At 44.1% G+C, this 26,101-nt stretch overlaps 1 protein-coding gene across 2 annotated transcripts; it reads left to right on the top strand.

The window, feature by feature from the left end:
• The first annotated feature begins 650 nt into the window (after positions 1-650).
• trim54 (tripartite motif containing 54) lies at positions 651-26,101 on the top strand. Of its 2 annotated transcripts, XM_021612041.2 has the most exons (9): positions 652-1,041; positions 1,991-2,166; positions 8,205-8,382; positions 18,073-18,168; positions 18,400-18,633; positions 22,062-22,084; positions 22,442-22,578; positions 22,769-22,807; positions 25,541-26,101. In XM_021612041.2, exons 1-9 carry the CDS (start codon positions 871-873, stop codon positions 25,567-25,569), a joined length of 1,083 nt encoding a protein of 360 aa, XP_021467716.2. In that variant the 5' UTR covers positions 652-870; the 3' UTR covers positions 25,570-26,101. The 2 variants fall into 2 exon arrangements, with proteins under 2 accessions (XP_021467715.2, XP_021467716.2); XM_021612040.2 differs by lacking the exon at positions 25,541-26,101 and having other exon boundaries at positions 651-1,041; positions 22,769-23,307.

Below are 26,101 nucleotides of genomic sequence, written 5' to 3'. Positions count from 1 at the left end.
GTTGATTGGTTACTCAGCTGAACCCTTTTCTTATGGGCTCCCATTCCAGCTTAGATCTTTTGAATATCCATCACTGATAATACTTTTTCATATAACGCACATTGAGCAGGTTGAAGTAGGACATTTTCAGATGAACATAATTCACATGGGCCTGCTATTCCCTAGGGTATCTATTGATAATAACATACCGGTAGGACGCCTTATAGTTGTTGCCCATTGCTCAAGTAATGGTTTTGACTAATTTACTAGTAGCACAACATCATGTAGTGTGGAGTGGAGTCGTGTTTGTTGTGATGCCAATAGCAGTGAGTGACCGCCTCCGGACTGGCCTGCGTTAAGCAGGGATTAGATTGGTGTTGTGTTACTGACGTTATGTTACATTTTTAGTGCCTCGTCATCGGCACCAGCTATCCCTCTCATGCCCAGTGACTCAGGGGCCTCTAATACACCCACACCCTACTGAATATTCCAGTGTGCGTGTGTGTGCCTGCACGGGCCTGCCTGTCTGTCTTCCAATCAGTTTACTGCAGACATAAAAATGGACAGAGGAATCTCTCTCCCTCCTCTCTTCTAACACACCCCTGGTTTGTGCTGTGGGTCTGGGGTTAGGAATCCCATGGTCCAGAGTGGCATGCAATTTGGATAGTAACCTGACCCATAACAAACAAAGGCTAAATATATTTCCATGGCAGGGAGGGTCTTTACGCTGGAGGAGAGACAGGCAGAGAGATCGAGGGATAGAGTGATAGAGGGACAGAAAGATCGAGAAGAGAGGCACAGGAAGGTTCCCAGTTCTTTCTTCTTGAAGGCTTCATAGAGCGTCAGACCTTCAGAGAGCTTCACAGTGTCAGTTCCAGACCAGTGTTTGGGATGAACTTTGCACTGGGCTACAAACCTGGGCAACTCGGGGAGTCTAGCACCATGGATAACTTGGAGAAGCAGCTCATCTGCCCCATCTGCCTGGAGATGTTCACCAAGCCTGTGGTCATACTGCCCTGCCAGCACAACCTCTGCAGGAAGTGTGCCAATGACGTCTTCCAGGTAAGAGGGGGGGGGGCGGACGTTTTTTTGCATCACTCTCCTGTCCTGAGGCCATGTGTGGTCAGTTAGTGGTCCAGCATTGATCTGTGATTTGCTGGACCACTAACTGCTGAGAGGAGTACATGTTTTATGGGGTGGCAGGTAGCTAGCAGTTAAGATCATTGGGCCAGGCCTCCGACCATCCTCTCAAGAAAAAAAATGGCCTGCTGCTGAAAGTAATTGGGGGACCCCTGCATATATCTTTGGTCCTGTTGAAACCCTCAGGTCACTGTTTGAACTGGAGGAGCCATTCAGATATGGGAGACTCCAACAGCTGCCTCAGTCCTTTAGGAGAGGATGTAACATGGTCTGCCTTTCAGGCCCAGGCCATTAGTGGAGAGTGGAAACAGTATTCCAATGGTCTACTTATCACAGATCATGACAGGATACATTAGATGTATTTATGGAAGTTGGTGTAAACCATTTAGCCTTCCTCAATATTCATAGCAGTCTATAGTGTCAAGCCTTCATCCCTTTATGTTGAGGTCTTTATCATAAAGTATTGACTGTGGAGGCTCAATATTTAGTGGTGGGTGGATGGATCAGTGGCTCTGTAGATTAACTTTAGTTTCTGTGTGAAAGGTCCCTCACACTGACTGACTTGAACATTTGTTTTGGGTCCATCCTGGTTAAAGTATCTAACAAGGTTAGTCTTCTTGATATCATGTCACCTTTAGGACCTTTAAGAGGTATGTAGTAACTCAGTGTTTAGGTCTGTACCCAGTCTTAAGCACTGCACAGTGCAGAATCATATTTTGGTTTCCTCTTGAGTAGACAACATGTTTGTGTCAAACAGCTGTTGTCCATATATTCCCTTAACCCTTCAACACCCCCAGTGAGAGTGATGCTTTACCATTTGACTCCACTACCCCCTCTCCTCCTCATCCATTCCCCCCCTCTCCCCTCCCAGGCTGCCAACCCCCTGTGGCAGTCTCGGGGGTCCAAGTCCATGTCCACAAGGGGTCGTTTCCGCTGCCCATCATGTCGTCATGAGGCAGTGTTGGACCGCCATGGTGTGTATGGCCTACAGAGGAACCTGCTAGTAGAGAACATCATAGACATCTACAAACAAGAAGAGTCCAGCAGGTCAGTGGTGTGTGCGTGTGTCTGGGTCTGTGAGGGGTACGTGACTGGCTTCTGTAAGCATCCACTAGAACCAGAATGCTCACCAAATGTCAACATTATCCATACAGTTTTGCCATACAACACACACTTCTGCGGTGCTGACCTCTGTTGACTTAAGGACATGGCATGTCAACAAAAGCCATGAGCACAAGGGGTGTACTACTGCTACAACCCTATGTGAACTCAGCCATGAAATATTGCTTCCAGTTTCACCTCTCATGCAACAGGCCCTAGGCAGTCAGTGGTGCAAAGACCTAGGCATCTGATTTTACTCTAATGGTGTCACTAGCGCATCTGTGTGTGTTCATCAGCTGCGTCATGTTAACAAACCAGGAATATAGAAACATCAGTCTCTGGCGGTCTCCTCATATTGTTGCTGTAACTAGCACACTTTATCCCTGCCTCGATGGAGCGGTAAACAGGAGAACCATCTTGTGGCATTGACACAGATACAGACGTGTGTATCTGGGGGTTGGTTGTGAGTACCAAATCAAATCACATTTTATTGGTCACATACACGTTTTTAGGAGATGTTATTGCGGGTGTAGGGACCGCTTGTGCTTCTAGCTCCGACAGTGCAGTAATACAGTTGAAGTCGGAAGTTTACATACACTTAGGTTGGAGTCATTAAAACTCGTTTTCAATCACTCCACACATTTATTGTTAACAAGCTATAGTTTTGGCAAGTCGGTTGCGACATCTACTTTGTGCATGACACAAGTCATTTTTCCAACAATTGTTTACAGACAGATTATTTCGCTTATAATCCACTGTATCACAATTCCAGTGGGTCAGAAGTGTACATACACTAAGTTGACTGTGCCTTGCTTGTTTGTAGGTGACCAAATACTTATTTTCCACCATAATTTGCAAATAAATTCAATAAAAATCCTACAATGTGATTTTCTGGATTTTTTTCTCATTTTGTCTGTCATAGTTGAAGTGTACCTATGATGAAAATTACAGGCCTCTCTCATCTTTTTAAGTGGGAGAACTTGCACAATTGGTGGCTGACTACATACTTTTTTGCCCCACTGTAATAAGATACAGTAGAAGACTATAGGATACAGTATATGCATATGAGATGGGTAATGCAAGATACAGTGCCTTGCGAAAGTATTCGGCCCCCTTGAACTTTGCGACCTTTTGCCACATTTCAGGCTTCAAACATAAAGATATAAAACTGTATTTTTTTGTGAAGAATCAACAACAAGTGGGACACAATCATGAAGTGGAACGACATTCATTGGATATTTCAAACTTTTTTAACAAATCAAAAACTGAAAAATTGGGCGTGCAAAATTATTCAGCCCCCTTAAGTTAATACTTTGTAGCGCCACCTTTTGCTGCGATTACAGCTGTAAGTCGCTTGGGGTATGTCTCTATCAGTTTTGCACATCGAGAGACTGACATTTTTTCCCATTCCTCCTTGCAAAACAGCTCGAGCTTAGTGAGGTTGGATGGAGAGCATTTGTGAACAGCAGTTTTCAGTTCTTTCCACAGATTCTCGATTGGATTCAGGTCTGGACTTTGACTTGGCCATTCTAACACCTGGATGTGTTTATTTTTGAACCATTCCATTGTAGATTTAGCTTTATGTTTTGGAAGACAAATCTCCGTCCCAGTCTCAGGTCTTTTGCAGACTCCATCAGGTTTTCTTCCAGAATGGTCCTGTATTTGGCTCCATCTATCTTCCCATCAATTTTAACCATCTTCCCTGTCCCTGCTGAAGAAAAGCAGGCCCAAACCATGATGCTGCCACCACCATGTTTGACAGTGGTGATGGTGTGTTCAGGGTGATGAGCTGTGTTGCTTTTACGCCAAACATAACATTTTGCATTGTTGCCAAAAAGTTCAATTTTGGTTTCATCTGACCAGAGCACCTTCTTCCACATGTTTGGTGTGTCTCCCAGGTGGCTTGTGGCAAACTTTAAACAACACTTTTTATGGATATCTTTAAGAAATGGCTTTCTTCTTGCCACTCTTCCATAAAGGCCAGATTTGTGCAATATACGACTGATTGTTGTCCTATGGACAGAGTCTCCCACCTCAGCTGTAGATCTCTGCAGTTCATCCAGAGTGATCATGGGCCTCTTGGCTGCATCTCTGATCAGTCTTCTCCTTGTATGAGCTGAAAGTTTAGAGGGACGGCCAGGTCTTGGTAGATTTGCAGTGGTCTGATACTCCTTCCATTTCAATATTATCGCTTGCACAGTGCTCCTTGGGATGTTTAAAGCTTGGGAAATCTTTTTGTATCCAAATCCGGCTTTAAACTTCTTCACAACAGTATCTCGGACCTGCCTGGTGTGTTCCTTGTTCTTCATGATGCTCTCTGCGCTTTTAACGGACCTCTGAGACTATCACAGTGCAGGTGCATTTATACGGAGACTTGATTACACACAGGTGGATTGTATTTATCATCATTAGTCATTTAGGTCAACATTGGATCATTCAGAGATCCTCACTGAACTTCTGGATAGAGTTTGCTGCACTGAAAGTAAAGGGGCTGAATAATTTTGCACGCCCAATTTTTCAGTTTTTGATTTGTTAAAAAAGTTTGAAATATCCAATAAATGTCGTTCCACTTCATGATTGTGTCCCACTTGTTGTTGATTCTTCACAAAAAAATACAGTTTTATATCTTTATGTTTTAAGCCTGAAATGTGGCAAAAGGTCGCAAAGTTCAAGGGGGCCGAATACTTTCGCAAGGCACTGTATGTAGACATTATTAAAGGGACTAGTATTCCATTTATTGAAGTGGCCAGTGATTTCAAGTCTATGTATATAGACCTGCCTCTATGTGCTATTGATGGCTATTTAACAGTATGATGGCCTTGAGATAGAAGCTGTTTTTCAGTCTCTCTGTCCGAGATTTGATGCACCTGTACTGACCACACCTTCTGGATGATAGCGGAGTGAACAGGCAGTGGCCCAGTTGGTTGTTGTCCTTGGCCTTCCTGTGACATCGGGTGCTGTAGGTGTCCTGGAGGTCAGGTAGTTTGCCCCTGGTGATGCGTTGGGCAGACCGCATCACCCTCTGGAAAGCCCTGGGGCTGCGGGCGGTGCAGTTGCCATACCAAGTGGTGATACAGCCCGAATGCTCTCCATTGTGCATATGTAGAAGTTTATGAGGGTTTTAGGTGACAAGCCAAATTTCTTCAGCCTCCTGAGGTTGAAGAGGCGCTATTGCGCCTTCTTCACCACACTGTCTGTGTTAATGGACCATTTCAGTTTTTCAGTGATGTGTACGCCAAGGAACTTGAAGCTTTCCACCTTCTCCACTGTGGTCCCGTCGATGTAGATAGAGGCGTGCTCCGTCTGCTGTTTCCTGAAGTCCACGATCATCTCCTTTGTTTTGTTAACATTGAGTAGAGGTTATTTTCCTGGCACCACACTCCCAGAGCCCTCACCTCCTCCCTGTAGGCTGTCTCGTCATTGTTGGTAATCATGCCTACTACTGTTGTGTCATCTGCAAACTTGATGATTGAGTTGGAGGCGTGCTTCGCCACACAGTCATGGGTGAACAGGGAGTGCAGGAGGGGACTGGGCACGCACCCTTGTGGGGCCCCAGTGTTGAGGATCAGCGAAGTGGAGGTGTTGTTTCCTACCTTCACCACCTCAGGGTGGCCCATTATGAAGTCCAGGACACAGTTGCACAGGGCGGGGTTCAGTCCCAGGGCCTCGAGCTTGGAGGGTACTATGGTGTTGAATGCTGAGCTATAGTCAATGAACAGCAGTCTTACATATGTATTGTCTAGATGGGATAGGGCAGCGTGCAGTGTGATGGCGATCGCATTGTCTATGGATCTATTGGGGAGGTAAGCAAATTGAAGTGGGTCTAGAGTAACAGGTAAGGTAGAGGTGATATGATCCTTGACTAGTCTCTCCGAGCACTTCATGATGACAGAAGTGAGTGCTAAGGGGCAATAGTCATTTAGTTCAGTTACCTTTGCTTTCTTGGGTACAGGAACAATGGTGGCCATCTTGAAGCATGTGGGGACAGCACACTGGGATAGGGAGAGATTTAATATGCCCGTACACAATACAGCCAGCTGGTCTGCGCATGCTCTGAGGATGTGGCTAGAGCCCTGCGAGGATTAACACGCTTAAATATCTTACTCACATTGGCCACGGAGAAGGAGAACCCACAGTCCTTGGTAGCAGGCAGTGTCAGTGGCACTGGGTTATCCTAGTGAATATCTGATATTTTTCACTATATCATGTGGTGCACAGGTTAAATTGGGAATTTGGAGGTGGGGGAGCCCTATTTAGAGGGGTTAGGGTAAAAGTTAAGCCAGGGTTGAACGTAAGGCCAGGGTTGAACGTAAGGCCAGGGTTGAATGTAAGTCTATGGTTGAACGTAAGGCCAGGGTTAACTTTTATCATTCTCATTTTATATAGAAGGCCACTGGGTGGCAGTCTTTTCCAGTGTTGATATCATTTAGAAACCTGTAGCAGCAATATCACAGCTTGTTCAGGCCTTGTCTTGACACAATAAAGATGAAAGATTATATTGTAAAGTAAAGCTTTACTGGCTTTACTGGGGCTCTCTCATGCCGTCCCTGGAGGGGGTGCGTCACCTGAGTGGGTTGAGTCACTGATGTGGTCATCCTGTCTGGGTTGCCCCCCCCCCCCCCCCCCCCCCCCCCCTTGGGTTGTGCCGTGGCGGAGGTCTTTGTGGGCTATACTCAGCCTTGTCTCAGGATGGTAAGTTGGTGGTTGAAGATATCCCTCTAGTGGTGTGGGGGCTGTGCTTTGGCAAAGTGGGTGGGGTTATATCCTTCCTGTTTGGCCCTGTCCGGGGGTGTCCTCGGAGTGGGCCACAGGGTCTCCTGACCCCTCCTGTCTCAGCCTCCAGTATTTATGCTGCAGTAGTTTGTGTCGGGGGGCTAGGGTCAGTTTGTTATATCTGGAGTACTTCTCCTGTCCTATTCGGTGTCCTGTGTGAATCTAAGTGTGCGTTCTCTAATTCTCTCCTTCTCTCTTTCTCTCTCTCGGAGGACCTGAGCCCTAGGACCATGCCCCAGGACTACCTGACATGATGACTCCTTGCTGTCCCCAGTCCACCTGGCTGTGCTGCTGCTCCAGTTTCAACTGTTCTGCCTTATTATTATTCGACCATGCTGGTCATTTATGAACATTTGAACATCTTGGCCATGTTCTGTTATAATCTCCACCCGGCACAGCCAGAAGAGGACTGGCCATCCCACATATGCTCTCTCTAATTCTCTCTTTCTTTCTCTCTCTCGGAGGACCTGAGCCCTAGGACCATGCCCCAGGAATACCTGACATGATGACTCCTTGCTGTCCCCAGTCCACCTGACTGTGCTGCTGCTCCAGTTTCAACTATTCTGCCTTATTATTATTCGACCATGCTGGTCATTTATGAACATTTGAACATCTTGACCATGTTTTGTTATAATCTCCACCCGGCACAGCCAGAAGAGGACTGGCCACCCCACATAGCCTGGTTCCTCTCTAGGTTTCTTCCTAGGTTTTGGCCTTTCTAGGGAGTTTTTCCTAGCCACCGTGCTTCTACACCTGCATTGCTTGCTGTTTGGGGTTTTAGGCTGGGTTTCTGTACAGCACTTTGAGATATCAGCTGATGTACGAAGGGCTATATAAATTCATTTGATTTGATTTGATATTGTTACATCAAGGGAAGTGTTTTTGGTTCTCTAAAACCGATTTGAGCTATATGAGCAATCTATCTAGTTTCCCTCAACATGATATTCCTCAATGCCTTTTAGTAAATGTGTAAATGGTTCTATATCTATGTGTAGGCTATTCCTCTAGAGAAAATATGAATGGTCAATAGTAGTACAATTCCCCCAATGCCTTCTGGGTTATCTGACGCCTTGAGAGCTGCTCCCATTTCCTGTTCCATTGACAGAAGAGCCAAATAAAGTGTGTTTGCGTATGCACATTGGTGTGTGTCCGGATGTGTGCTTGTGTGTGTGTTTCTAAGAGGCTGTCCCTTTACTTCTGTGTCCCTGCAGGCCCCTGAATCCCACCAAGGTGGAGCAGCAGCAGCTGATGTGTGAGGAGCATGACGAGGAGAAGATCAACATCTACTGCCTGAGCTGTGAGACGCCCACCTGCTCAATGTGTAAAGTGTTTGGCCAGCACAAGGACTGTGAGGTGGCCCCCCTGCAGAATGTCTACAAGAGACAGAAGGTAATGGAGTACCATGAGTCAAGACCAAGGGTCTGATTGTGATGTCACTCAATATCTCTATTGTCTTGTCTTCCTTTCTGGTAGTCTGTCTGTCTGTTATATCGTCCTTATACTGAAAAGTAATTATCCAATATAACACCTCACCGCACACACAAAAACACACACACACACATGAATGACCCTGTCAACCTGCTGGCACGACGACAACTAAGATTGTATATACAGTGCATTCGGAAAGTATTCAGACCCCTTGACTTTTTCCACATCTTCTTACGTTACAGTCTTATTCTAAAATGGATTAATAGTTTTCCCCCCTCATCGATCTACACACAATACCCCATAATGACAAAGCAAAAACAGGTTTCTAAACATTCTTGCAAAATTATTAAAAATAAAAAACTGAAATATCACATATACAAAAGTATTCAGACCATTTACTCAGTACTTTGTTGAAGCACCTGTGGCACCTCGAGTCTTCTTCTCCCATTTTTCTCTGCAGATCCTGTCAAGCTCTGTCAGGTTGGACGCGGTGTGTCTCTGCACAGCTATTTTCAGGTCTGTCCAGAGATGTTCGATCGAGTTCAAGTCCAGGCTCTGGCTGGGCCCCTCAAGGACATTCAGAGACTTGTCCTGAAGCCACTCCTGCGTTGTCTTGGCTGTTTGCTTAGGATTGTTGTCCTGTTGGAAGGTGAACCTTCACCCCAGTCTAAAGTCCTGAGTGCTCTGGATCAAGGATCTCTCTATACTTTGCACCGTTTATCTTTCAATTCTGACTAGACTCCCAGTCCCAGTCTCCCAGTCCCTGCCACTGAAAAACATCCCCATAGCATAATGCTGCTACCACCATGCTTCACCGTAGTGATGGTGCAAGGTTTCCTACAGACGTGACACTTGGCATTCAGGCCAAATAGTTCAATCTCGGTTTTATCAGACCAGACAATCTTGTTTCTCACGGTCTGCGAGTCATTTAGATGCCTTTTGGCAAACTCCAAGCGGGCTTTCATGTGCCTTTTACTGTGTAGTGGCTTCCATCTTGCCACTCTACCATAAAGACCTGATTAGTGGAGTGCTGCATTGATGGTTGTCCTTTTTGAAGGTTCTTCCATCTCCACAGAGAGACTCTGGAGCTCTGTCAGAGTGACCATTGGGATCTCGGGGACCTCCCTGACCAAGGCCCGTCTCCCCCGATTGCTCAGTTTGGCCAGGCGGCCAGCTCTAGAAAGAGTCTTGGTGGTTCCAAACTTCTTCCATTTAAGAATGATGGAGGCCACTGTGTTCTTGGGGACCTTCAATACTGCAGACATTTTTTGGTACCCTTCCCCAGATCTGTGCCTCGACACAATCCTGTCTCGGAGCTCTACGGACAATTCCTTCAACTTCATGGCTAGGTTTTTGCTCTGACATGCACTGTCAACTGTGGGACCTTATATAGACAGCTATGTGCCTTTCCAAATCATGTCCAATCAATTGAATTTACCACAGGTGGATTCCAATCAAGTTGTAAAAACATCTCAAAGATCATCAATGGAAGCAGGATGCACCTGAGCTCAATTTCGAGTCTCATAGCAAAGGGTCTGAATACCTATGTAGATAAGGTTTTTATGTTTTTTATTTTTAATACATTTGCAAAAATTTCTAAAAACCTGTTTTCGCTTTTTTTAGCCCTTTTTCTCCCCAATTTCGTAGTTGTTGTAGTAGCTACTATCTTGTCTCATCGCTACAACTCCCGTACGGGCTCGGGAGAGACGAAGGTTGAAAGTCATGCGTCCTCCGATACACAACCCAGCCAGCCGTACTGCTTCTTAACACAGCGCGCATCCAACCCGGAAGTCAGCCGCACCAATGTGTCGGAGGCTACACCGTGCACCTGGCAACCTTGGTTAGCACGCACTGCGCCCGGACCGCCACAGGAGTTGCTGGTGCGCGATGAGACAAGGACGTCCCTACCGACCAAGCCCTCCCTAACCCGGCCAATTGTGCGTCGCCCCACGGACCTCCCGGTCGCGGCCGGTTACGACAGAGCCTGGGCGCGAACCCAGGGACTCTGATGGCACAGCTGGTGCTGCAGTACAGCGCCCTTAACCACTGCGCCACCCGGGAGGAATCGCTTTGTCATTAGGGGATATTGATGAGGATTTGCCTTCCCCATTTCTCCTTCTCCCAAATCCAGTCAGCTGATGTTCTGAAAGAGCTGCAAAATCTGGACCCCTGGACCCCTATTTTAGAATAAAATGAATTAAAATGAATTAAATAAAATAAAAATAAAATGTGACATAACAAAATGTGAAAAAGTCGAGGGATCTGAATACTTTCTGAATGTTTATTTATTTATTTATTTCACCTTTATTTAACCAGGTAGGCAAGTTGAGAACAAGTTCATTTACAATTGCGACCTCGCCAAGATAAAGCAAAGCAGTTTGACACATACAACGACACAGAGTTACACATGGAGTAAAACAAACATACAGTCAATAATACAGTAGAAACAAGTCTATATATGATGTGAGCAAATTAAGTGAGATAAGGGAGGTAAACGCAAAAAAAAGGCCATGGTGGCAAAGTAAATACAATATAGCAAGTAAAACACTGGAATGGTAGATTTGCAGTGGAAGAATGTGCAAAGTAGAAATTAAAATAATGGGGTGCAATTTTTTTATATATAAATAAATAAGGAGCAAAATAAATAAAATAAATAAATACAGTAGGGAAAGAGGTAGTTGTTTGAGCTAAATTATAGGTGGGCTATGTACAGGTGCAGTAATCTGTGAGCTGCTCTGACAGCTAGTGCTTAAAGCTAGTGAGGGAGATAAGTGTTTCCAGTTTCAGAGATTTTTGTAGTTCGTTCCAGTCATTGGCAGCAGAGAACTGGAAGCCAAATAAATAATTGGTTTTGGGGGTGACCAGAGAGATATACCTGCTGGGGCATGCTACAGGTGGGTGATGCTAAGGTGACCAGCGAGCTGAGATAAGGGGGGACTTTACCTAGCAGGGTCTTGTAGATGACATGGAGCCAGTGGGTTTGGCGACGAGTATGATGCGAGGGCCAGCCAACGAGAGCGTACAGGTCGCAATGGTGGGTAGTATATGGGGCTTTGGTGACAAAACGGATGGCACTGTGATAGACTGCATCCAATTTGTTGAGTAGGGTATTGGAGGCAATTTTGTAAATGACATCGCCAAAGTCGAGGATTGGTAGGATGGTCAGTTTTACAAGGGTATGTTTGGCAGCATGAGATTTAACTTTGGATTGGAGATGTTTGATGAGGATCTGGAAGGAGAGTTTACAGTCTAACCAGACACCTAGGTATTTGTAGTTGCCCACGTATTCTAAGTCAGAGCCGTCCAGAGTAGTGATGTTGGACAGGTGGGCAGGTGCAGGCAGCGATTGGTTGAAGAGCATGCATGTAGTTTTACTTGTATTTAAGACCAGTTGGAGGCCACGGGAGGAGAGTTGTATGGCATTGAAGCTTGCCTGGAGGGTTGTTAACACAGTGTCCAAAGAAGGGCCAGAAGTATACAGAATGGTGTCGTCTGCGTAGAGGTGGATCAGAGACACACCAGCAGCAAGAGCGACATCATTGATGTATACAGAGAAGATAGTCGGTCCAAAAATTGAACTCTGTGGCACCCCCATAGAGACTGCCAGAGGTCCGGACAGCAGACCCTCCGATTTGACACACTGAACTCTATCAGAGAAGTAGTTGGTGAACCAGGCGAGGCAATCATTTGAGAAACCAAGGCTGTCGAGTCTGCCGATGAGGATGTGGGGATTGACAGAGCCGAAAGCCTTGACCAGATCAATGAATACGGCTGCACAGTAATGTTTCTTATCGATGGCGGTTAAGATATCGTTTAGGACCTTGAGCGTGGCTGAGGTGCACCCATGACCAGCTCTGAAACCAGATTGCATAGCAGAGAAGGTATGGTGAGATTCGAAATGGTCGGTAATCTGTTTGTTGACTTGGCTTTCGAAGACCTTAGAAAGGCAGGGTAGGATAGATATAGGTCTGTGGCAGTTTGGGTCAAGAGTGTCCCCCCCTTTGAAGAGGGGATGACCGCAGCTGCTTTCCAATCTTTGGGAATCTCAGATTACACGAAAGAGAGGTTGAACAGGCTAGTAACAGGGGTGGCAACAATTTCGGCAGATAATTTTAGAAAGAAAGGGTCCAGATTGTCTAGCCCGGCTGATTTGTAGGGGTCCAGATTTTGCAGCTCTTTCAGAACATCAGCTGACTGGATTTGGGAAAAGGAGAAATGGGGAAGGCTTGGGCGAGTTGCTGTGGGGGGTGCAGTGCTGTTGACCGGGGTAGGGTTAGAAGGTTGGAAAACATGGCCAGCCGTAGAAAAATGCTTATTGAAATTCTCAATTATAGTGGATTTAACACTGGTGACAGTGTTTCCTATCTTCAGTGCAGTGGGCAGCTGGGAGGAGGTATTCTTATTCTCCATGGGCTTTACATTGTCCCAGAACTTTTTTGAGTTAGTGTTGCAGGAAGCAAATTTCTGCTTGAAAAAGCTAGCCTTGGCTTTTCTAACTGCCTGTGTATAATGGTTTCTAGCTTCCCTGAAAAGCTGCATATCACGGGGGGCTGTTCGATGCTAATGCAGAACGCCATAGGATGTTTTTGTGTTGGTTAAGGGCAGTCAGGTCTGGGGAGAACCAAGGGCTATATCTGTTCCTGGTTCTAAATTTCTTGAATGGGGCATGCTTATTTAAGATGGTTAGGAAGGCATTTAAAAAAAATAACCAGGCATTCTCTACTGACGGGATGAGATCAATATCCTTCCAGGATACCCCGGGCAGGTCGATTAGAAAGGCCTGCTCGCTGAAGTGTTTCAGGGAGCGTTTGACAGTGATGAGTGGAGGTCGTTTGACCTCTGACCCATTAGGATGCAGGCAATGAGGCAGTGATCACTGAGATCATGGTTGAAGACAGCAGAGGTGTATTTAGAGGGCAAGTTGGTTAGGATGATATCTATGAGGGTGCCTGTGTTTATGGCTTTGGGGAGGTACCTGGTAGGTTCATTGATAATTTGTGTGAGATTGAGGGTATCAAGCTTAGATTGTAGGATGGCTGGGGTATTAAGCATGTTCCAGTTTAGGTCGCCTAGCAGAACGAGCTCTGAAGATAGATGGGGGGCAATCAGTTCACATATGGTGTCCAGAGCACAGCTGGGGGCAGAGGGTGGTCTATAGCAGGCGGCAACGGTGAGAGAGTTGTTTTTAGAGAGGTGGATTTGTAAAAGTAGAAGTTCAAATTGTTTGGGTACAGACCTGGATAGTAGGACAGAACTCTGCAGGCTATCTTTGCAGTAGATTGCAACACCACCCCCTTTGGCAGTTCTATCTTGTCTGAAAATTTTGTAGTTTGGGATGAAAATTTCAGAATTTTTGGTGGTCTTCCTAAGCCAGGATTCAGACACAGCTAGAACATCCGGGTTGGCAGAGTGTGCTAAAGCAGTGAATAAAACAAACTTAGGGAGGAGGCTTCTAATGTTAACATGAAACCAAGGCTATTACGGTTACAGAAGTAATCAAAAGAGAGCGCTTGAGGAATAGGAGTGGAGCTACGCACTGCATGGCCTGGATTCACCTCTACATCACCAGAGGAAAAGAGGAGGAGTAGGATAAGGGTACGGCTAAAAGCAATGAGAATTGGTCGTCTAGAACGTCTGGAACAGAGAGTAAAAGGAGGTTTCTGGGGGTGATAAAATAGCTTCAAGGTATAATGTGCAGACAAATGTATGGTAGGATGTGAATACAGTGGAGGTAAACCTAGGTATTGAGCGATGATGGGAGAGATATTGTCTCTAGAAACATCATTGAAACCAGGAGATGTCATCGCATGTGTGGATGGTGGAACTAATATGTTGGATAAGGTATAGTGAGTAGGACTAGAGGCTCTACAGTGAAATAAGCCAATAAACACTAACCAGAACAGTAATGGACAAGGCATGTTGACATTAAGGAGAGGCATGCTTAGTCGAGTGATCATAAGGTTCCAGTGAGTAGTGAGGTTGGTTGGGGTCACGGCGATTCAGACAGCTATCCGGGCCATCGGTTGCAAGCTAGCATAGATGGAGGTCTGTTTTTAGCCACCTTGTGCGTTTCCGTCGGTAGGATTAGTGGGGTTACGTGTGGTAGAGGGGATCAATCCAATTTGCCCCCAAAAAATAGATATACAGTGCCTTGCGAAAGTATTCGGCCTCCTTGAACTTTGCGACCTTTTGCCACATTTCAGGCTTCAAACATAAAGATATAAAACTGTATTTTTTTGTGAAGAATCAACAACAAGTGGGACACAATCATGAAGTGGAACGACATTTATTGGATATTTCAAACTTTTTTAACAAATCAAAAACTGAAAAATTGGGCGTGCAAAATTATTCAGCCCCTTTACTTTCAGTGCAGCAAACTCTCTCCAGAAGTTCAGTGAGGATCTCTGAATGATCCAATGTTGACCTAAATGACTAATGATGATAAATACAATCCACCTGTGTGTAATCAAGTCTCCGTATAAATGCACCTGCACTGTGATAGTCTCAGAGGTCCGTTAAAAGGGCAGAGAGCATCATGAAGAACAAGGAACACACCAGGCAGGTCCGAGATACTGTTGTGAAGAAGTTTAAAGCTGGATTTGGATACAAAAATATTTCCCAAGCTTTAAACATCCCAAGGAGCACTGTGCAAGCGATAATATTGAAATGGAAGGAGTATCAGACCACTGCAAATCTACCAGGACCTGGCCGTCCCTCTAAACTTTCAGCTCATACAAGGAGAAGACTGATCAGAGATGCAGCCAAGAGGCCCATGATCACTCTGGATGAACTGCAGAGATCTACAGCTGAGGTGGGAGACTCTGTCCATAGGACAACAATCAGTCGTATTTTGCACTAATCTGGCCTTTATGGAAGAGTGGCAAGAAGAAAGCCATTTCTTAAAGATATCCATAAAAAGTGTTGTTTAAAGTTTGCCACAAGCCACCTGGGAGACACACCAAACATGTGGAAGAAGGTGCTCTGGTCAGATGAAACCAAAATTGAACTTTTTGGCAACAATGCAAAACGTTATGTTTGGCGTAAAAGCAACACAGCTGAACACACCATCCCCACTGTCAAACATGGTGGTGGCAGCATCATGGTTTGGGCCTGCTTTTCTTCAGCAGGGACAGGGAAGATGGTTAAAATTGATGGGAAGATGGATGGAGCCAAATACAGGACCATTCTGGAAGAAAACCTGATGGAGTCTGCAAAAGACTTGAGACTGGGATGGAGATTTGTCTTCCAACAAGACAATGATCCAAAACATAAAGCAAAATCTACAATGGAATGGTTCAAAAATAAACATATCCAGGTGTTAGAATGGCCAAGTCAAAGTCCAGACCTGAATCCAATTGAGAATCTGTGGAAAGAACTGAAAACTGCTGTTCACAAATGCTCTCCATCCAACCTCACTGAGCTCGAGCTGTTTTGCAAGGAGGAATGGGAAAAAATGTCAGTCTCTCGATGTGCAAAACTGATAGAGACATACCCCAAGCGACTTACAGCTGTAATCGCAGCAAAAGGTGGCGCTACAAAGTATTAACTTAAGGGGGCTGAATAATTTTGCACGCCCAATTTTTCAGTTTTTGATTTGTTAAAAAAGTTTGAAATATCCAATAAATGTCGTTCCACTTCATGATTGTGTCCCACTTGTTGTTGATTCTTCACAAAAAAATACAGTTTTATATCTTTATGTTTGAAGCCTGAAATGTGGCAAAAGGTCGCAAAGTTCAAGGAGGCCGAATACTTTCGCAAGGCACTGTAGTTATAGAGGCCCGAGAAAAAATAAACAAATTGTCCGATAGGTCTATTCAGATAGCAGCCGATAAGACAGCTAACGATTAGCGGACCGCAGATGGGCGTTCAGGTAATGTTGCGACTGAGGAGCCAGCTGGATAACTCCCTCAGGCAGATAACGTCGGTAGTCCAGTTGTGAAGGCCCGGTGGGGCTCCGCGTTGGCAGTAAAACGGGTCCGGATAGGTGATTGTAGCCCAGGAGTGACTGATGGAACTTCAGCTGGCTAGCTCTGGAATAATTTATCTTTGCTCCGGAATCGATGTAAGCCGATAGTCACACGGATAGCAGCTAGCTAGCTGCGAGATCCAGGTATAAATGTTATGGACAGTTCTCCTATCTGCTGATAGTGTTGGTGCCAGTCTAAAGGTGTCTGTTCCGAGGACACACTGGTTATTATTCTGTGAGACTGTGTGAATGCACTGTATATGGAACTGAAAAAGAACCAAAAACATACTGAACAAAAATATGAATGCAACATGCAAAGTGTTGGTCACATGTTTCATAAGCTGAAATAAAAGATCTACAAAATGTTCCGCACACACAAAAAGCTTATTTCTCTCACATTCTGTGCACAAATTTGTTGACATCCCTGTTACTGAGCATTTCTCCTTTGCCAAGATAATCCATCCACCTGACAGGTGTGGCAAGTCAAGAAGCCGATTAAACAGCATGAGCATTACACAGGTGAACCTTGTACTGGGGACAGTAAAAGTCCACTCCAAAATGTGCAGTTATATCACACAACGCAATGCCACAGATGTCTCAAGTTTTGAGGAAGCATACAATTGGCATGCTGACGGCGGAAATGTCCACCAGAGCTGTTTCCAGAGAATGTAATGTTAATTTATCTACCATAAGCTGCCTCCAACGTTATTTAAGAGAATTTGGCAGTACGTGCAAATAGCCTCACTACCACAGACCACGTCTAACCACGCCAGCCCAGGAGCTCCACATCCGGCTTCTTCACCTGCAGGATTGTCTGAGACCAGCCATCCGGACAGTTGAGGAAACTGAGGAGGATTTCTGTCTGTAATAAAGCCCTTTTGTGGGGAAAAACTCATTCAGATTGGCCTGGATCCCAAGTGGGTGGGCCTATGCCCTCCCAGGCCTACCCATGGATGCGCCCCTGCCCAGTCATGTGAAATCCATAGATTAGGACCTAATGAATTCATTTAAATTGACTGATTTTCTTATATGAACTGCAACTCGGTAAAACTGTTGAAAATGTTGCATGTTGCGTTTATATTTTTGTTCACTATTGTTATTCAAAGGGTTCTCCTATGGGGACAGCCAAATAACCCTTTTAGGTTCTAGATAGCACCTTTTCTTTCTAAGACTGTAACTTTCCCCTACAGGATCCAAGTGAACGGTGACTAATATCAAAGTGAAGGTCACTTGTTAAGGATGGATAATGTGCCTGGCTGTTGAGTAATACTGAAGGGGAAGCCACCCACACAAACATGATACATACACGTTACATATTTGCTGTATCTACTTTCATAAGCTAAAATAAGTATGTTTGAATGGACTATAACATCAGGTGGCTTTGGTGACAAATGTGCCTTGCATTCATTGCTCACTCGCTCACTATGAATCATTCATTACAAATACAGACGAGGAAGGTTAACGAGCAACTTCAGCTAATGTTTTATGCATTGTTAAAAAAACAACACTTTCGATATTTAAATCTTCAATCTATCATCACAATTGTGTGAACTACTACCTAAAGTGTCAGCTGAGGGATGGAACAAAAGCCTTCATATCCTATAGCCCTCCAGGATTAGGGGTTGGTGACCACTGGTGAAGTGAGTACAGATTTTAACCCATCGTGTTATGTTGATTGGCTGCAGACGGAGCTGAGTGACGGCATCGCCATCTTGGTGGCTGGGAACGACCGTATCAAGGCCCTCCTCTCTCAGATGGAGGAGACCTGCAGGTCCATCCAGGTGAGAATGTTACCCACTACAACCACTCAGACCTCTCACTTCACAGTCACAAAGCTCACTGTGGAGTCACCACACACATCACTGTGAACAACCTGTTGTATTGTAATAACTAGCATCAATAAGTATTAATACATTATTTATAAACTATTAATAAATATATATATATTGAAAAAATGTATAAGGGCTTGTTCAAGTTATTATTAGGTGTTACCAATGGGTGTCTGTGTGCAGGAGAACGGCCGTCGTCAGAAGCAGAGTCTGTGTGATAAGTTTGACGGGCTGTATGCCATCCTGGAGGAGAGGAAGAAGGAGTTGGTGGGTATGATCAGCCGCCAGCAGGATGACAAGCTGGACTACATCCGCTCCCTCATGCGTCGCCACGGAGACCACCTGGAGGGAGCCGTCAAGCTGGTGGAGACAGCCATCCAGTCCATGGAGGAACCACAGATGGCCGTGTTCCTACAGGTAAGCAGTATGGATGGAACACTAGCACTGAACCTAGGTACACTGTCTGGCCTCAGTAACTGGACCTAGGGTATGTACCAGTATGTCATGTAATGGAATAGAATAATGGTCAGATGTAACTTTAGATGTAAATTCTTGAGCAGAAAGTTGCCTGTTTCAGCCCTTGTAAACTGGACGAGGATCAGTGTTCCTGCAGGTAGCTAATGTTTCACTGTCTTAGGATCAGTAGCCCTACAGGTAGCCTATGAGTCAGGGGACCCTCAACAAAGTACTGTAATAGGATCAGTTGTGTGATCAATGTCTCTGGGAACTCTGGTCCTATGGTTCTCTGATCGCACACTGTAAAGAGGAATTTCCAGGTGAAAGGGTGAGCAGTCATTGGTAAAGTAAATCCAAAATATATCTGGTTTAATACAAGTTGCAACAGGGAGATACCTCCAGCACGAAAGCAGAGCAGATGTCTCACAAGCCTCTCTAAGCAGGCCCTCATATCCTAATCATATGTTCTGGAAACACATAACTAAAGACATAACACAAAGCAGTGAATCACACAGTCTCACAGAATAAAAACCAGGGTGTCCTCAGAACAGACACCTTTAGACTGGCACCAACACTATCCGCAGATAGGAGAACTCTGTCCATAACATTCTGGTCTAGCATACAAGTCTAGTGACCATCAACCTTGCACAGATTAGAATCATGTTACAGAAAGGAAAAGGAAAATATGTTAGCTGTGTTCGAATACACATACTAACCGCACTAACCATACTATTTGTGACGTAAATTAATTATGTAGTATGCTTATTGGTCATAGTATAGATAGAGTTAGTATGCTAAAAGCTACCGGATGTCGTAATAAATTCACCAAAGTACGAAGTACAGTACCAGTCAAAAGTTTGGACACACCTACTCATTCCAGGTCTTTTCTTTATTTTTAATATTATCTACATTGTAGAATAATAGTGAAGTCATCAAAACTATGAAAAACACGTATGGAATCATGTGGTAACCAAAAAAGTGTTAAATAAATGAAAATCTATTCTTCAAAGTAGCCAAATCAAAATACAGTATATTATATTTGAGATTCTTCAAAATAGCCATTCTTTGCCTTGATGACAGCTACACAGCCTGGAGGTGTTGTTGATGTTGGGTCATTGTTCTGTTGAAAAACAAATGATAGTCCCAATACGCGCAAACCAGATGGGCTGCAGAATGCTGTGGTAGCCATGCTGGTTAAACGTGCCTTGAATTCTAAATAAATCACAGACAGTGTCACCAGCAAAGCACTCCCACGCCATCACACCTCGTCCTCCGTGCTTCACAGCGGGAACCACACATGCGGAGATCATCCTTTCACCTACTCTGCGTCTCACAAAGACACGGCGGTTGGAACCAAAAATCTAAAATTTAGACTCATCAGACCAAAGGACAGATTTCCACCGGTCTAATGTCCATTGCTCGTGATTCTTGGCCCAAGCAAGACTCTTCTTCTTATTGGTGTCCTTCAGTAGTAGTTTTTTTGCAGAAATTCAACCATGAATTAGGCCTTCATGGTTGAATGTCTCCTTTGCACAGTTGATGTTGAGATGTGTCTGTTACTTGAACTCTGTGAAGCATTTATTTGGGCTGCAATTTCTAATAAACTTATCCTATGCACCAGAGGTAACTCAGGGTCTTCCTGTCCTGTGACGGTCCTCATGAGAGCCAGTTTCATTATAGCGCTTGGTGGTTTTTGCGACTGCACTTGAAGAAACTTTCAAAGTTCTTGAAATTTTCCCTATTGACTGACCTAAATTTCTTAAAGTAATGATGGACTGTCGTTTTTCTTTGCTTATTTGAGCTGTTCTTGCCATAATATGGACTTTGTCTTTACCAAATAGGGCTATCTTCTGTATAACAACCCTACCGTGTCACAACACAACTGATTGGCTCGAACGTATTAAGGAAAGAAATTCCACAAATGAACTTTTAACAAGACACACCTGTTAATTGAAATGCCTTACAGGTGACTACCTCGTGAAGCTGGTTGAGAGAATGCCAAGAGTGTGCAAAGCTGTCATCAAGGCCAAAGGGTGGCTACTTTGAAGAATATTTTTTCATTTATTTAACACTTTTTTGGTTACTACATGATTCCATATGTGTTATTTCATAGTTTTGATGCCTTCACTATAATTCTACAATGTGGAAAACAGTAAAAAATAAAGAAAGAAAAACCTTGGAACGAGTAGGTGTGTCCACATTTTTTTGACTGGTACCGTATACACGCAGTGGACACTATTTCCGTGCTCTTAGGGGCCCATAATGCAATTCTTCAGAAAATGGGCGTCGTTTTCAGAATTGAAAAAATGCCGGAAAATATGCAGGCGAAGTCTGACGAGAGTGCATACAAATGAATTGTTTTAACTAATTATGACAAATGTAAATAAAATGTTGAGTAATGTAATAAAGTAATAACTATTCACATAAGTTACGTTACACGTTATGTTGGCTGACAGTTAGCTACGCTATCCTTACGAACAGCTTAGCGTTACACAGCAGTATTTACCGGTGTGTTAGCTAGTTATCTAACGTTAGTTGGTTACTAATAATACATCGAACTTGCCAAGCAGTATATTAACTATATGCTATCTAACTACCCAACTTCTATTGACTTGGTTGTTCACATAATTTTTAGCTGTATAGTTGTTGTGCGTTCTCAATGGACATGGTTAATTCTGGCTATCTACTCCGATTTCAGAACACTCCTGTCTGAGTGTGCCAGAGCGCAGAATAATTTATGAATTTACTTGCCCTAGCAGAGTTGGTTTGGCGGTTTTCTGTTATCCAGACCGTTCGTGACTGTAACTGTACTGCTGTCAACAAATTAATAACGTTGTTTTTTTGCTGTCGTTTACTGACACCTGCCTCATTATTTGACCTCTGGTCCCCTGGCCATCAATACTGTCCTTGGAACAGAGCCAGGTTGGATGACGTGCTCCTGCTGCAGACAGATGGTAGTTAAAACCCCAGCTAGGGGAGAGATAGATGGTACCATTCATGTCATCCATCCATCCAGCAGTCCTCTCCTCCACTCAGGCCCCAGCTCTACTCCTCTCCTCCACTCAGGTCCCTTGGTCTACTCCTCTCCACTCAGGTCCCTGGCTCTACTCCTCTCCTCCACTCAGGTCCCTGGATCTATAAAGAGCTACAGATTGAGTAAAGCTTGTAACTGAAGTGTCTCTTTATTCACCTCCCTCATTGTTCATGCTTGCAAGCCGTTGGTTTAGTCAACCAGTTTACAGGTAGCGCTAGCAGCGAGTGTTAGGATGGTGGCAGGAGCATGTTTTAAACTCATTCTGGTTTAGATATAGCACTAATTGACCTCCGAAAATAAGTGCTGGAAATTAAACTAAATGTAATAGCCTACCCATCGTTTCTTTTCTCCACAGAGAATCAAGGATATATTTAAAAAGTAAGTCAAATTCTTGTTTTCGTCTGGTTAGTGTTCGATTCTGCTTCATAAGGGGTGTTTAGCTGGAAAGTCACGAATTGCATTACATTCACTAACACAAACACACCAATTGCATTGACTGTAAAGCTAAAGTAACTGCACAGAAGATGCGTGTGATTTGAAGTTATGTCTGATTGCTGGCTGCTGATAGCTAATACATTAAAATGGAGCTCTCCACCTGTAGAGTTATCGAGCAGACCCAACCAGCCTGCGTCACTACCAGCCACAGGGGTACAGAGGACGTTGCTATCCATCGCTGTCTGTCACCTCCTATTTGTTTGTCTCTGAACTGTGACCTCACCACTGTGTCCTTTTAAGGATCGGCACCACTGCCAAGGTGTCCAGTATGGAATGTCCAGAGCCGGGCTACGAGAGCATGGCCCATCTTGTCATCAACACAGCGAATGTGGCAGACATGCTGAGGACCATTGACTTCATCACAGTTAGGGCCTCAGGTAGTACAATATGACCATATATGGAGAGTTTAGTCATTAATGTTTCTCTATACATGACTCTAGCCTCAGGGTACTGACGCATGTTCAGCTCCGAACATTAACCCCAAAACTATTTTCAATTGCACTTTCAAGGCTATTTCCCTTGTTTTTGCTGGTCTGTCTTAATGTGGTGCTCTCTGTGTGGTTGCAGGTTTCCAGGAAAAGGACGGGGAGGATGGTTATGATCTGGGTGAGGACTTAGCATCGCTGGCAACAGGGGATGTAGACTATGGGCGATGCTAGTTGAAAAGGGTCAAAGAAAGAAAAACCATGCTATGCTGCTCTCGTGCTTTATTCCCTTACACACAGTTACAACATTTAGGCTTCAAACACAAAGGCTGTTAAATATAGTTATACTGTATATTGTTCCTTCTGACATCAGTCTTAAACATATCTGTAAAGGCTGAAATCAAGTGTTTAATATCTAGAATATGGATGGATCACTTGTCTTGTTTACCCCACAGCCAACTCATTTCAAATGGAGAGACCAGGCATTCTTTCTCCTCTCAGTGATAAAGCAATTCCATATTTCCCTTGCTACCTCCAAAAGTGTAACGATCGTAGGGCTAGGGGACCCTTCGGCCTCACAGCGTCACTGTAACATGCCAGAGATGAATTAACTAACTAGAAGTACACATTTGACTGGCCTGCTATTTATACATGATTAAAGTTTCAACTAGAAACTCTCAAGTGAGGAGTCTGATGTATTGATTGGGCTTTACCTTGGTGTACTGACAATGAAAATGCTTGAAAATGCTTGTAATTTTGGCTTAATATACCGTACCAGTCAAAGGTTTGGACAAACCTACTCATTCAAGGGTTTTTCTTAAAATGTTACTATTTTCTACATTGTAGAATAATAGTGAAGACATCAAAACTATGAAATAACACATATGGAATCATGCAGTAACCAAAGAAGTGTTAAACACATCAAAATATATTTTATATTTGCGATACTTCAAAGTAGCCACCCTTTTCCTTGATGACAGCATTGCATACTCTTGGCATTCTCTCAACCAGCTTCACCTGGAATGCTTTTCCAAACAGTCTTGAAGGAGTTCCCACATATGCTGAGCACTTGTTCGCTGCTTTTCCTTCACTCAGTGGTCCAACTCATCCCAAACCATCTCAATTGGGTTGAGGTCGGGTGACTGTGGAGGCCAGGTCTTCTGATGCAGCACTCCATCACTCTACTTCTTGGTCAAATAGCCCTTACACAGCCTGGAGGTGTGTTGGGTCATTGTCCTGTTGAAAAACAAATGATAGTCCCACTAAGAGCAAACCAGATAGGATGGCGTATCACTGCAGAATGCTGTGGTAGCCATGCTGGTTAAGTGTGCCTTGAATTCTAAATAAATCACAGACAGTGTCACCAGCAAAGCACCATGACATCACCTCCTCCATGCTTCACGGTGGGAACCACACATGCCGAGATCAATTTTTGACTCATCAGACCAAAGGACAGATTTCCACCGATCCAATGTCCATTGCTCGTGCCCAAGCAAGTCTCTTCTTATTTTTGGTGTCCATTAGTAGTAGTTTCTTTAATAGCAATTTGACCATGAAGGCTTGATTCACGCAGTCTCCTCTGAACAGTTGATGTTGAGATGTGTCTGTTACTTGAACTCTGTGAAGCATTTATTTGGGCTGCAATTTCTGAGGCTGGTAGCTCTAATGAACTTACCCTCTGGCTCAAATGCATTAAGGAAAGAAATTCCACTATTTAACTTTTAACAAGGCACACCTGTTAATTGAAATGCATCCCAGGTGACTCTGAAAATCTGATGAAGCTAGTTGAGAGAATGCCAAGAGTGTGCAAAGCTGTCATCAAGGCAAAGGGTGGCTACTTTGAAGAATCTCAAATATAAAATATATTTAGATTTGTTGAACACTTTGTTGGTTACTACATGATTCAATATGTGTTATTCTATAGTTTTGATGTCTTCACTAGTATTCTACAATGTAGAAAATAGTGAAAATTAAGAAAAACCCTGGAATGAGTAGGTGTGTCCACACTTTTGACTGGTACTGTAGATCATGACCCTTACACTGGGCATTCAGCTCTGTTAAAAAGCTCTGCCTCCTAGTGCCTTGGGTTGGGACCTCAGCTTGACATGTAGTGAAGAATAGACCTTTCCTGTGTCTCACACACCGATCTGAGCCATGTTTCTGTAACCTGTGTCATTACTTATAATAGTTATACATAACTATTGCCCCTGCTTGTGATGGGGTTGTTGTGGATATATGGCCCTGAGCCTGGGTGCTCACATGAGCTAACGTTGCCCCCGGAGCTGTCGACCTCTGATTGCGGGATGGGGTGGAGAGGGAGGGGACACACACGAGAGGCGAGACAGAGCTAGGAGTAATTGATGGGGTGTGTGTGTGTGTGTGCGCGCTCACCACAGCAAGAGTTCCCTGACTATGAATGGAGATTGATCCGTGTCGGCCACCAGTGATCTGAGGTTGACACAGTTTTCTGGCAACAATCTGTTCCAGCAATAATTCTTCACACTATTTGAGGGATGATACAGAACAGAATGTCCATGATATGTCCAGTACTGGAAGGGGTTAACTGAGTGGGGTTTTCATATCTCTGACTCGTAGAATCTAAGGGGAAACTATAGTAGACATTGCTTAAAACTATGGAGCAAATTTAACATTTCCGAAGGACATTAACACAATTACATAGAATCTCTAACAGCCGGAAGCAGAGAATCTCCCTCCACTATGTAATGAGGAGAGTCATAGTATATTCATGTCAAGAGACAAAACACAGTGTCCTCTCCTCTCCCACTTGGTGCCCCCGTTTAATGTTTGACTTCAAAAATAGACCCAGTCCAACAGGAAATGAAGACAGTGGTGATGGTATGAGATTGTCATGCTCAACTCACATTAATCAATCTCCTCTTTTGTTTTAATCAAGGTTTTTCCAGTCAAGAAAGGACTACTTAGAGGGTTTATGGTAATCCCCTGCGCACATCCATCCAGAGTATTGATGTTTGCCTTTACCATTCGGCTGTCAACTGGTTTTGCTGTCCACAGTATTTACATTGAGTGAATTACAGATCTACAATAGAGAATAAAGCTCAAACATCACACAGTTGAAGGCCTCCCTCGCCACCCACATCAGATATATGTACAAAAGCCTGTGTATTATGTGTACATTTGATAAGCTAAGTATAATCCACTGAAATGTATCCCACTGTTGGTTTGAATTGTGCATGTTGTGAAGTAGGAAGAATATTGTTGTTTTTCCTCACCTAACACTCCTTCTAGTGCTTGTGATTATCCTGCTACTTCCTCTTCAACAGACTTTACTTTGACAAGAGTTCCACAAGTGCCTTGAAGAAAAAAGTATGACTAATATTGTAGAGACCGAAGCAACTGTAAGCTGCACTTCTAAAAGGTTATGAGGAGAACTGAATGCTCCGATGGTATAGTATATGCACTTTTTAGTCTCAGTTTACATCATTTTATAGAAATA

Source organism: Oncorhynchus mykiss, chromosome 8, assembly GCF_013265735.2.
Source record: "Oncorhynchus mykiss isolate Arlee chromosome 8, USDA_OmykA_1.1, whole genome shotgun sequence".
Taxonomy (NCBI): domain Eukaryota; kingdom Metazoa; phylum Chordata; class Actinopteri; order Salmoniformes; family Salmonidae; genus Oncorhynchus; species Oncorhynchus mykiss.
The sequence above is the reverse complement of the archived record's forward strand: the minus strand, read 5'-3'. Positions and strand labels throughout refer to the sequence as shown.

Excerpts from the sequence above, each read along its gene's own strand:
- trim54 (XM_021612040.2), top strand. The coding sequence starts at position 871 with ATGAACTTTGCACTGGGCTACAAACCTGGGCAACTCGGGGAGTCTAGC. Across the intron at positions 2,167-8,204 it reads AAACAAGAAGAGTCCAGCAG|GCCCCTGAATCCCACCAAGG; the intron begins GTCAGTGGTGTG and ends GTGTCCCTGCAG. Across the intron at positions 22,085-22,441 it reads ATCAAGGATATATTTAAAAA|GATCGGCACCACTGCCAAGG; the intron begins GTAAGTCAAATT and ends TGTCCTTTTAAG.